This window comes from Pezoporus flaviventris, unplaced genomic scaffold (genome assembly GCF_033815535.1).
Source record: "Pezoporus flaviventris isolate CSIRO_AGI_PZ_B2104156 unplaced genomic scaffold, CSIRO_AGI_Pfla_v1 ptg000002l, whole genome shotgun sequence".
Classification (NCBI taxonomy): Eukaryota; Metazoa; Chordata; class Aves; order Psittaciformes; family Psittacidae; genus Pezoporus; species Pezoporus flaviventris.
In genome coordinates this window covers 24,971,332-24,984,800 of record NW_026892550.1, presented here as the reverse complement: position 1 = coordinate 24,984,800, position 13,469 = coordinate 24,971,332, and the positions used below count along the sequence as shown (strand labels likewise).

The 13,469-nt window shown below is 39.0% G+C and overlaps 1 protein-coding gene across 11 annotated transcripts in view; it reads left to right on the top strand.

Annotated features, from left to right (window-relative positions):
* Positions 1–5,235: 5,235 nt before the first annotated feature.
* The window catches only part of FRYL (FRY like transcription coactivator), a 136,012-nt gene continuing 127,778 nt past the window's right edge, over positions 5,236–13,469 (top strand). For 5 of the 11 annotated variants that reach the window (XM_061472328.1, XM_061472307.1, XM_061472271.1 and 2 more), the window contains exon 1: positions 5,237–5,578. In XM_061472328.1, the coding sequence (XP_061328312.1) occupies positions 5,401–5,578 (178 nt within the window). In that variant the 5' untranslated portion in view covers positions 5,237–5,400. Of the gene's footprint in view, positions 5,579–13,469 lie in introns of all 11 variants that reach the window. The other 6 variants (XM_061472358.1, XM_061472321.1, XM_061472311.1 and 3 more) reach the window with 3 other exon arrangements.

Genomic DNA, 13,469 nt, shown 5'->3' with positions numbered 1-13,469 from the left:
TGATTCAGAGTATGTACTACTCTGCGATTTGCTTTGAAATGCAAGTTCTTATTTGAAGAAAACCTGCCAGTGGAAGAAATTCATAGGTTTGGAAGGTCTGGTGTGATGCGTCAGTGCTTGGAACAAGAGAGGTTAGCAACAGGAAGCCCAGATCCTTATCCTGGTTGAGGATTGCAGAAGCTGTTGGGCAGACAATACCTTGATCCTCTCAGGAATTCCTGATGAGTTCAGGAAAGCATTTTATTCTTGCATGTGGTTTCAAGATAAGAACAGTTATAACCTAATGCATAAACAGTAAAAGTTTGGGGGCTTTTTTATTAAATGGATAGTAACTGCGTTCAGTCAGTGAACATAAGTTGTATTTTGTGTTCAGCTTTTGATGGATGTATTTTGCCAGGTATTTTATTTCTATTTCACTTCTACTAATGCTAAATAAAATGAAACCAAGCTCTTAAACAGAAAAACAAAGCATCCCAGAAATCCCCAGCCTTCCAGAGAAAAATCCCACAACTTGCTCAGGGAAAAACCCAGCCCACCCATACAGAGCAAATTACAGCTGAAGTGAGTGAAAGGAAATCAGAACTTTACCAAAAGCTGACAGTTGTTTGTTCCTTTCATTTCATTTCTCAGGGAACAGAAAGCTAGTCTGTCTTTGAGAAAAGCGTGGGGACAACCAAAACTATCTGCATGTTTACATTCAAAGAACAAGAGTAACATAAAATTATAGAAAGATTAAATGGCTTAGGTTTAAAGTAGCTGCTGTTTTACATAAAAGCAGCTGCTTACACTGATACAGATATGGTTTATCACAAAGTTATAAATTGCTTTCTCCCTGCTTTTACTTGTCCTTAGGCTTTTACTCTGAAGTTACATTCACTGAAAAGGACCAAGGAAACCAATAATGTGGAGTGGCGTGGGAATTAACTGTAAAGTGTGATGTGATTTTAAATTGTATGAAGGATAGCCTTTTATCCTAAATAGCTTTTAAAATTCTGAGACTTCTGACATGCAAAGTTAATTTAAATATGTCAGGTCCTTGCAGGTGGTTGGTACAGCCAGCCAAAGGTGACATGACTCCACAATACGGCAAACTGTTTTCTCCCTATGTGTACATGTCTACGCTACATTGTCTGTTCAGCTTTTGTATTTAATGAACAAAAAGGTATATATGGGACCATGTTATAATTAAATAATAAAATAAAAGCTTGTTATTTATACACCATTAGTCTTGTGTATGAAATTATGGCAGTGTCCTGCTGATTAGCTAATAACATATAATACAGCTGTCTGGTACCTCTCAGGAGCTTAGTGCAGGTGTGTAATTTATATTTTAACCTAGACTGCAAGTTCAGTTTCTTACTCTACTGCTCGTTTGGCTTTCTGTTGTACATCTCTTGTCTTTGCTTTTTTTTTTTGGGGGGGGGGGGGGGGAGAGCAGATTGTTTTATTGGGATAAAACAGATTGTTACAGATTAGGCTTCTATTCTGAGATTCAAGAAGGAAAAACTTCCTGTACTTGTGCTTTTGGGTACTATCATAGTTGCTCTATTTCCTTAGCAGATTCACTCCCACTTGAAACTGAGGTTTAAATTAGCAAGTCGGAGAAAATAGTAATGATGCTTTTTTGGTGCACACTGATGCTGTATGCAGTATGGGATCAAAGTTGTGTATTAAACCCTTGAGCTCAAGAAATCTTAACAGAATCACAGAATACCAGGTTGGTAGGGATCTCTAGGATCTTCTGGTCCAACCTTTCTTGGCAGAAGCAGGGTCCAGATTAGATGACCCAGCACCCTGTCCAGCTGAATCTTAAAAAAATTGAGGCAGAGACAGTTGTGCATAATGTGGACCACTCCCTCTGTCAAAGGACAGAACTCTCACCCTTTCCTTGTAGAATCACTTAGGTTGGAAAAGACTTTTAAGATCATTAAGTCCAGCTGTTAATCTAGAACAGCCATGTATACCACTAAACCATGTGCATGACTTCTAAATACCTTCCCTGGGCTTGACACTCCCTTATTGCAGCAGAGGTCCCAGATACTGGAGGACAAAGGGCTTAATTTTTCACCCAATAGCAGAAAAAAAGATGCCAAGAAACATAAGGGTCTCTTTTCTCCTAGTGATAGGTGGCATAATTCCAATTAATTTTAAAGAGGGGGACAATGGAGACTACTTGAATTGCATTGCTCTGAAGAACTACTCCTTGTACTTTTAGCTCTCCCTTCTTCAACTCAAGGCCATTGTGCCTCCTGCTACCACCTATGTAGGGATGCTTAGGGGACAGAATCCCTCTGTTGTTGAAGCTGATTTGGCAGCAGCTCCAGTGCCAGTGTCCAGCAGCAGGTTCAGTCCTGCAGTTTGGGCTCTTCTGGGTTCTTTTGCCTGGGCCGCGCTGCTGAGGAGCTGGGGCCAAGCGAGGTGCAGCGTGCCTCCGGCGGACAGCCGTGCCGCCGGGGAGAGGCCTGCAGCCCACCGCGCTTCCACCGGGGGGCGCTGCGGCAGCGCCCGGCTGGGCGGGAGCCTCCTGGGAACCTGTGCCTTCCCCTGAGGGCGTGTTTCCTGGCCTCGCCGTAATCCCTGCTGATGCCAAGTCCTGCCATGTGGATTCCTGGTAGTGAGGCATGTGGAGCTCGAACCCTGTCTTCTTGCAGTTTCTATCACTAGCTGTGGAGCTGGGGTGGAGGAAGCCTGAGTGACCTCAGGTGTGCAACCAGAGTTGCCCTCTGAGTAAACAGAAGTGGAATACACAGGGAAAGACATCAAACAATGTACTGTAATAGAAGTAATAACTCTGTACAAGCTTGAGGCTTCCACTCTTTTTTATTTAGAGGTTCCAGAATAAGAAATTGTTAAAGTTTATCAAATGAGGCTTTTTGTGGCCTCTCTTGGTTTCTTCTGTTTAAAGATGAATTTGAGTATGACAGTTAAGACTTGTAATGTTTTTCCCCTGACAGTTTATCTGTAGAGCTTGCTCAGATTGTAGAAAGAAACCCCACAGATATACATTGTGCTGTTTAGGGTAGACAGCAAGTGTGAGAGAGGCAGAAATGTAAGTTCTGTATCTTGGCTTCATTCTTTATAAAATGCTGCTTTCATAGAATGTAATGAAGTATGGAAGTCCTGGAGTTAATCACCATCCAACCATCACACATATAAAAATACATAAATATATATAGACCCATATATATGTACATATATCCTCATATGTGTATCATGTGTGTATATATCCTCAACTCTCTTCTGGAGAAAACTCTTTCATGTCCTTAAAAGTCAAACAAAAACCATCCCAAAGGAAAAAAAAACAACCAACAAACAATGAAAAGCTTTTGGATACATCTGTGTTATACAAGATTTTCAGTTTGTCAAGTTTAATCTTGAAATATGATCATGTGTATGTATGGTGGGGGGGAGGTTATTCCTTGTTTTGTTTCTAAATTCTGTTTCTTGAAAGGCTTTTGTGTTTTCTTGTTAAAAAAAAAAGTATAGTTTCAGCCCTTCTTTTTTGTATTTATGGCCAGTTCACCTATTGCTGCATGTTGTATGGAAAGTCACACCATATGCATTTAACCAAACTGATGCACTAGGGACTTGCACTTCGTCTGTCGTCTCCCCCTTCTGTCCACATGCATAAGGAAAACTCCATGGTGTGGTTAAGAGCACTCTGGTGTCTAGTTCGAGGCTTTCAGAGGATGTTTAAGTCAGGTACAACTGAAAATACCTGGTTACTCCCTTCTTTGCAGACTTCAGTTTGGCAGGTGGATGGTTGGAAGCATTCTCAGTCTCTCAGAAGTGTCTGAATTTCTGTTTGGTTCCCAGATGTTAGAAACTGCAAAGTAGGGTTGTGGCAAGATTTCAAAGGCAAAAAAAAAAAAAAAAGCCTATAGAAAATAATGCAGTTATGAATAAATGATAGCTTGAGCTTGTAATGACTCAGGATCTTTTATAAGCTCAAATTACCTTTGTGGTATCCTACTGTTTGTTCTGAAAACACATGCAGTGCTTTTCTGAAAATGTATTTTGTGCAACTTTTTGTACTGCTGGAAAAAATACTATGATTGAAATCATTATAGGGGCTTTTTTTTGTTTGCCTCCCAGATCTTCCACTGCAGGAAATTATATTCTAAAAATGTGTCTTGTATGATGAGGTCAGAATTTGGTATTCATTTACAAGGGAAATACAGGCTAACTTCGGTATTTGGGGATTTTAATGCAGATTTGAATACAAAAATTACCATGTTTTCAACTGTATAGAACTTGAAAAATGTCTTAGGCGGCAACTTTAAGGAACTTGTACCAGGTTTGATAACTGTGTTGAATGCATTCAGAAGTGTCTAGGACACTGAGCTGCTTTCATAAAAGCAGCAGAAGCATGCAGACTGCTACTTAGATGTTCAGAGTGAGTATTAGTTGATCTTTGCGTGTATAGTCTTTGATGGCTGACAAGGTGGGAATATCACCCAGTATTGTGTCTGTGGATCTACACTCTGAGTCTAGTAAGTAACATAAAACTTTTGATCATACAACGATACCTATTTCCAAAAGTGGGAAGCATTAAGGTAAGGAATACTATTCTATAGTCTATAGTCTAGTCTTCTGTAGCCTTCCCCCCCCCCCCCCCCCCCCCCCCCGAGCTTTCTGCTCCAAATTCAGGATGTCTTTAATAATGGTTTCTTTAAGCTAAATATAGAACAACATTTAAACTTCACCCAAATGAAAACAAACCAGGCGCCATATGGAGAAGTAGTCCTAGGGATAAAGTGGACATTTGGACAAAATGAAGCAGGTTATTTCTGTACTTGGTGTTTTCTGGAAGGTGGTTTGAGTATTTTAAGTAGTATATATATCACCAGAGTTTGTGCAGAACATAACTTAATAAATGTTAGTATCTTCATAGCTAGTAGTTAAACCCATATGAAATGCAAATGTTTTAAATTGTGGTGCTGTTAGACACTGTTTATAAAGCTGGGGCATAGACTTTCTGAATGATAAGTGCTATCTTTCAAATGCAGATGAACACTCTGTGCACTTAATGAAAATTAAGAGCTATTGAGCTCTGTCAGATAGGAAACTGGAAATACACCGTGCATTTTAGTAGTGCTCAAAATGGTCGCAGTGCTAAATACGGCTCTTCTGAAAGCACAGAGTTTAGCGTCTATTAGTTAATATATGGGCTTGTTGTTATTTGGTTTTCTTATCAGCCCGTACAGTTAGACGCCTTTAAAATCTGCCTTGGAGCAGCTGGCAGCTGACGTGCTGGTGCTGGCACCACCCAGGTTCAATGTGACATCACTAGGAGAAGTCTACCTCTGTGCTCAAGGAAGTTGATGTGGGAGCCACGCTCCGTAACGGGAGCTAAACTGCGGGATTCAGTGAGAGCGGAGAGCGCAGAGGCATGTGAAAATGGAGTTCCTGAAAAAAATCGTTCCCACTGTTGCTTCTGGAGAGGTAGATCTGGATGTTGGGAGTCCTGCCCGTGAAACCTCCCCAAGGCTACTGAAGATGAGACGTGTCAGGCTGTTTGCATTAGGGCAGACAATAGATGAAGATGAGGAGACACATGTTTTACATCCCGGTTACAGTATGTATCCATGTTATCCACCTGGTAAAAGCAATTACTAAGCTTTTTCTTAAATTGACAAATTTGGTTATAAAAGGCCTTTTTATCAGAGTCGCTACAATAATAGTGCCTTAAGTTTTAGAGCTGTGTTGTCACTGGCACACTATCATGTCTTAGTGACCTATTTGAAAGCAATTTTACAGGATTTCTAGTGTGCTTGACTTCTCCCTCACCCCCCTCCCTTTTGGGGATAAGTATCCCTGTAAGTATTTAAATTGTAGCTATGATTAGGTGCTAAGAGTTGTCTAGACAGACTTGTGCTGCACAGAGCTCTGACTGAAGTGCAGGGTTCAAGCTCTGTGCCATCTTTTCTCTCCCTGATTTAAATCCTCTGAGTTTTCAAAGTCTCTCCTTGCGGAGTTTTTTCATTTCAAAGATGTTTATGCTTTCCTTTTTTAGTGCTTTGAAGATTGCAGGGGGTTTTATAAACACGATATGCAAGTTAAAGAAGTCAAGTAAAAATATGGACATCATATAGGGAATTTTTAACTTAAGAACATGGATGAGCATGCTTGTATGAAGATGCAGATATATATTTACTACCTGTTATGGTCTAAATATTACAGTGTGTTTTTCTGATAAAGAGAAGTAGAGTTGAGTTATGTTTGTTTTTCAGGTATTTCAACTGGGTGGCAGTGGAAAAAATCCAGTTTTACTTGTGTTTTTTTCTTCCTTCGCCTTCAGCTAAAATAGTATGGTCTTGAGCCTTTATGGTCTTGGAACCTGATGGTTATCAGATGCACAGTTTTTACCCTTTGCTCTGTGGTGGCTGTTTTCAGGAATTAGCATGGCCTTGAAGAAATTTACTTCCTTATGTGTCTTAACTGCAAAGATGGGAGATGGTGATGTCCATCTGGTTGGGTGGTGGACTTGGAGCTTAAAACAGGGAATTATGTTTGTGATGGGAGAAAGGGGTTTCCCTGGAAAAGACTTCTCTTGGCCTTTCTGACTGTAATGTAAACCACTTACTTTAATGCATTAGCTTGAGTAACATTGGCAGCTGTGGAAGGCAGGGACAGTTCTGTTTTGTTAAACAAGTTGTCCTGTGTGTAATGAATTAGAACAAGTTACTGTTGTAATCCAGTGCACTACTGAAGACTTTACAGAGTGTAGTCTGTTAAGACTGTTAACTGCCTGCATGCTTGAAAACTCTGACCAGAAGCTTGCAGTGTCTGACAGGGTGATGTTCTTTTAGTCAGGTTCATGTCCTCATTTAACTCTGAATGGTGTAGAGCCCTGAATTTCATAGTTGATGTCACTGTGGTGTGCACAGCCTAAATGTCTCCATAACCATATCTTATACTCCATTCTGCTTTTGTGCTATGTTATGGTTTCTTTATAGCTCTTGCTTTTTAAAATATTATTTTCTTTAAAATGTTGTAATTTCAGAATAGAATTGTCTTTGTGCCAGGTTAAAAGAAAACCATAGGCTGAAGCTTGTAGACAACAGATGCCTTCATCTAACCTTGTTCAGTGTTTTCTCGACAGTTTGAGCAAATGAGGATAATAAATATAGAATACACCAGTCCTACTCTTGAAAATGAATTCTCCTTTCTTGCTCATTAAATATTTGCCAAGTGGTGATTATTAGGAGTGATTTTGTGGAAATGGGTAGTGCCTCACCAGTATCACTTAATAGTGTGATGTCGTCATTTGCGAAATGCAGACTTATCGTCTGCTCTGGGATCATGCTTTTACAATAGCAGTTAGTAACTGAATCCTCTTTAAATTATCTGCTTATTTCTATTTTTGTATCTTGGTAATGGAATGAACTGCTCGGCTGGAATAGAGCAAAAGGACTGTTGTGTTTACCAGCTGGGTATGCTGTAGAAGTCAGGTGCAAGCAAAACAGGTAATAAAACGATAGAATGATCTGGGGGGGGGGGGGGTGAGGTGTTAGGGAGGATGTGAGTAAACATTTACCTGTTTAATGTCAGCAGATGTGGTGTTAATGCACCACCAAACTTGATATAATGAAGCTGTTCAGGAACTCAGTAGGTTCTCAAAGTTGAGGTGATTTGTCCTTGTAGTTATATGTGAAAGTGGGAGGTTTTGTTGTATTTCTTTTTTCCCCGTCTCCCTTTCTGTTCCTTATTGTTGCTGTTCAGGAACATTTTTGTGTTACTGAGAATTTAGTTGAAATACAGAGTAGGACAACTATTTTAAAGTATAAAAGGTTACAAGGTCTCAGACCAAGTAAACCCCCCCTATTTCTGGCATCCAAAGCATGAAAGTATTATTTTGATAATACTACTTGGGGTTTGCATGTATCTGACCTAAATATGATGTGTGGAATTCAAGTGATGAATTTTTTTCTAGGATTAAAAGGTTTATTGGTATTGCCTTTTAAAATGTTAATTGTTTTATAGCCAAAACCAAGACCATTGAAGGGTATGCTCTGTGACACATCTTTTAAAATAAGTAGTTTCTGTCAGGATGGTTCCAAGTAAGTGTATTTTAGAAATTTAATATAAGAATATTAGAACTCTGGAAAAAAACCCCAAGCACCTCACATGCTGAAGTGTTTGCATATGATTTTATGTATTACAACAATTAATAGATGTTAGGAAAAGAGCAAGCAATTTTAAAATTTGCTGTAGTGATTAAGAGTTGACATGGTCTCAGTTTTAAATCTTCTGTCTCAAGAAAGCTACAATCCAAATCAAACATAGAAAGATGAGCTTGGAAGATCCAGGGAAAGTATTTTCATGTACCAAAATCCACAAACGTGTACATGTACGGACACATCTATAAGCTGTTTGATATTGTCCCTTCTGCTGTTTGTAGTGTTAAGGAAGAGGAGTGCTGTGCCTGCTTTGTGCAAACTGGCAAGCAACAGCTGTGCCTGTGGTGGGTGAAATATGCCCTTCTGTTGCAGTTCTGTGTCATACGGCAAGGTAGTTAACACTGTGGAACACTCCTGATGGCCAACTCTGTAAGTCAGGTCTGCAATAGCTGCGCAAGAGATGTTAAATTTATCAGTGATGTGAATATTCCCAGTGCTCATGGTACCCGTGTTATTTCTGCATATGGAAAATGTCTCCTTTTGCAAACATTAAACTTGGTTCTCTTCAAGTGCCTCTGCTAGGGGAGCAGAATTAAGCTGACAGAAATGTGTTCTTTGATGGTAAAGAAATGGGTAACAGTGCTGTAATTGCAGGAACTGGGTCACATAAGCTGCCTATAAGCACTTGGGTCCCTGTGATACCAGCAGCTCCGCAGGGCACATTCTGCTCCCGTTTTACGCCTCTGACCAGCCTTTATAGCAGAGGGTGACATGGGGTCCCAGTGTCTGTCTGGGATAAAAGTCAGTTCTGTACCTGAGTTCTCAGTTTCTGTTAGAAGAGACTGAAGGGGTCAGTGGGCAACTAGGCACTGTGGCTTCACCCCTGCCCCAGTCTCTGTTTGCTTCTTGCTTATGTTCAGAGACTGCTCCATAACACTGTTTGGGATCCAGAATACTGTTTACAGAAATTTCTAACCCTCTCTGCTGTTTTCTTATCACATCAGATAGTATTGTTTTGCTTGAGTAATGCTCCAGGAAATCGTTCTGTGTATATTTTCCATAAGAAGCAATAAAGAACCTTTCCTAAGGGCCTCTGGAACCTCCCCTTGACTTCTCTTTGCAATAGAAGGTAGGGAAGGGGGATTTTGTTTAGGTTTTTGAGCTCAGTTTTACAAGCAGATCAGGCTGATCTAACAGTTCGCTGCTGGTGAAACGGGCAGTCTTGCTCCCAGGTGTGTAACACTTCGCCATCTCCTGTCAGGCACTAGTGTAGCCTTTCCCCTAGCTGATTCATTTCATGAAGCCAGCAGAAAATGGTCTAATATCTTTATTAGTATTATTAAGAATTGGGAAGGGGAATCAACTCACTGGGAGGGCTTTTTTGGTCAGTAGTAGGGGCAGCAATACGAACATGTCTTATCATCACTAAAACTAGCAGTCACCTTCTGGATACCCTCTGTTTTAAATATATTGATTTGTGGAAAACAAACTCTTGAATGTTTTAAATGGAAACTCAAGCATCTCTCCGGAGTTTTATTCTGAGTGCAGTGATGATATGTTTTATTATTGTTGCTTACAAGCAGATACAGTGACCATTGGGTAAATGTTTAAGTAAGGCATTTGCTTAAGATCAGTCAATAATGAACTGAAATAATGTCCAGCAAGTCTCTTTAAAAGTAATCCAAAGTGCAAAGGGAGTTTGCCTCTGACTTGTTCAATTTACCTTTAATATGGAAAATTGACAATAGTTATATATACTCGTTAAAAAGAAAATGGTATGACTTAGTTCTAGGAGATATCTCAAACATTTTTTGGCACTATATTTTTGAGTTCTGAATTTTTTTATCCTGTTGTGTACTTGGCTGTATGCCTTTTATGCTTTTACTGTACTTGTCTCAAGGTTTCATCTGAAGAATAAACATGCAGGAATTTACAATGAATATACTCTTTTCCTACAGTGTTTGTGGATTTTGCTGTTTGTTTTTTTTTTTCCCCCCAAACTTACCTTTACCTCATCCCAAAGGTGACGTAGTAATTATAACTTAGCTTTTCATTCAAGGTGGATGACAGCACAACTCAAAGGTACATGTAGAAGGGCTTTTTCTTCAAACTTGGTGGCTACTCTGCAGTATGGATTTCGTGAGGAGGTAATACATTTGTTTTTTGAAATGTGGTGAGCAAAGCTTACATTTTTTTAAATTTTATTGTCCACTTAATAGATAAGATAAGCTCTGCATCACATTTTTCAGTTTTTTTTTTTTTTAATGCATCTTCTGGATGTCAATAATCCTCATGTTTGCTTTTTTTTCTGTTTTATTTGTCTTTCTGTCTTGCAGATCATAAACTGAAAAGTCAGAAGTAATAAGAACATCTGTTCATTAAGGGAGGGGAATATTACAGGTGAAATTGGACAATATTTACATGCAAATATTCTTTAAAACATTATCTTTAGGCTACTTCTTTAAGATAATGCAGTCAAAACTTAGGGGATTGTAGGTAAAGTAGATATCTCAATCTTACCAACACAAGGTTACTTTAGGATAGCTGGGAGAGGCACGAAATAAAGCTTTAGACTTGAAAGAGAGGGGGAGAGAAGTGATGGTATGGGGAAAATGTGAGAAAATCTAGCAGAGAAAACCAAGTGAATCTTCAGAAGATTCTGCAATAGCTGATTAAGGGGAGCTGTGAAATGCTGAAGTCAACAAGATTTAGAGAAACTCATTGCAAAATATGCTATTGTAAAACCATTCTGTCTCTGATATACTGGTAAGACAAAAACATAAAAGTATTGTAAATTCTCTGTGTCTAAAGTTGTTCACATGTTTTGAAAGCAACATTTTGAGGGGGAGAGAAGGGTTTAGCATGCTGTTCCTTCTTGATTCATACTGTAGATCTCTTGCATGTAGAACGGATTTTAAAGCATACCTGTGGCACTGCTGTCTGCTTCTGTAATGTCTGTCAGCGATCCAAGGTACAGTCTGTAATAGGCTGGACAACAGATAAAATTGAAATCTCAGCACATTTCTAAGGAGCCATTTTCCTTTAAGTAAGAAACTGTTATCCTTTTAAAAACATTCAAATCAATCGCTGGTCTAAAAAATCCAAAATAACACCCCGCTGATGATCAAGAAAGTATTTGTATGGTCAATATAGTAGTTACCAGCTGGATTAAATCAGCAGTTACATATAAAGATGCCATCAGCAATTCAGATTTAAGTTACAGATTATAATTTGAATGTTTTAACAGTTCTTCATTCTTCAGTTGAAAAGGAAAAAAAATTCATGTTTCAATTGTGAAAGTTTCAATTTATAGGACATCAAACTGGTCTTTATGTCCTCTAGGGATATTTTTTTTTTTTCTGTTTCTGATGAAAATGTGAATTGTAAATGGAAGAGGCAGATGCGACATGACATTTTTCAGTAATTTGTGATACTTTGAATGGCTGTTGGCAGTTTCTGTTGGCTGCACTTGTTAGCTGGTTTATGTCTTGATTTGTAGGCTTCCATGTTCGTAGTTTCTTTTGTTTTAAGCTCTTTAATAGTGGAATGATTCTTACCCTATGAGTGCTAGCTTTATATGTGTTCCTTCTGAAAAGGTATTTCATGGATCCAAACTGAGGGAAAATAATTTCAACTATCTCATCTTAATTAAGGGCTCCTTTGGAAAGCCTCTTCATTTTCTGAATGGCTTTTAGTTGACCTTCAGGTAAGGAAGTACCACAAGTGCCTTCTTCAGTTGGTAATACATTTTCTCACTTAGTTAAGTGCTGTTAAAGAATACCTGTCATTTGGGGAGTAGCATTTACGGCTTTGGCTGTTTTATTTGACATTCATCTTCTTGCTCTCCAGCCAAGTTCTACAAAGTCCCTGCAAGCAGAGACCTTCCCAGACAAGAGGGTTCTCATCTTGTGCTTGAAGGTTTTTGGTGTTTGTGTTTATTAGTAAAGGAAAGAGAAATCCAAATGCACTACTGATTTGAAGAGACAGGTGAAACTTCTAGAAAGCCTCATTGCTTTAGCAATGGCATATTCTAAAGGTACCTGCCTGCAGCAGTTTTTCATGAGATGCTTTGGATATTCAACACTTGGTGTGCCCTCTCTATAGTCTGTATGATACGCTTTATATATAGATACCACATAAAAGTAATTCTTTAGGTCATTAATACCAGTGAGGTCTTTAGTGACAAGCACTTGTCACTAGCAAGACCCTGATTGCTTTGGAGACTTTCATTGCTCATTGTTAAGACCAGTATGGCAATATGAGCTTTAGATACTTCAGCATCAGGATGCTGCTGCAGTGTTATATTAGACACTGATCCAAAACTCTCTGGTGTCTCTTGGCATCTCTAAAGATGCACTTGGGGTGATCCTTGTCTAAGTTACTTCTTTGAGAAGGTGACTGTCTGAAGGAAGATTGGTTTTAGTTTCAAAATACTGTGTAACTTGAAAGCAGGAAAATTGGGAAGTAAAGCATATAAAAGCAGCTCATAACTTGTATAAAAAACTTATTTTCTCCAGTATATTGTTTTCTATTGGCTAGAATTAAAGTATTTTTCCTTTATTGTTTTGGTTGAGGTTTCTGTAAAGTCTTATTTCATGGAAGAAGCAATGTAGAACCGAGTAGTTTAACTTGCCCAGAAGTTGATTAAATTTATACCATATACATTTGTAGGTAGATTGTACGCTTGGAAAGTTAACATATTCATGTGAATTACTGAGAGAAATGAACAGTATGTTAGTGCTCTGTCAAGTTAAAACAGAACTGACAGAGAGCAGCCAGTTCCATGAACAGAAAAAGCCTAAGCAAATTCTCCATTTTACCTGAACATTCTTCTTCCACCTGGTTTTGGTTCTTCACTTTTCTCTATGGGTTGCAGTGGAGAGCTGCTAGCCCTTTCCATGTGATCTGGATGGAGCATTGCGTGCAGCCTTGCAGGTGAAGCGGTGAATTCTGTAGCTGCTGGGTGGTCTCCAAGTGCTGGCACAAGTGAGATGCTGGCAGAGGCTGTTTTGCAGCTCACCAGCTGAGGTGCTTGAGGGAAATTTGTGCTGTGGACTGCTTGCAAAAATTCCAGACAGTTGTGGCCTTGTCCAGTTTAAGTGTGTTTTAGGTGTTTTGTATCTGACTGTTGCCTTTGGGTTTGTTACCACTTGTTTTCTCTCTTCCCAACTTTTATATTTTTTTTCTTGCTGTTTTTCAATGTAACAGCACCCTTAACAAAGGTAAAGGTTCAGAAGTGATACTTGGAAATTAATTCTGACTTTGCAAATCAATGTGTATGTATTACATTTTTTAAATCTGAAAAGCATTTCTATTCTGTACTTCGCTTTCAGATTCCTGCAACAG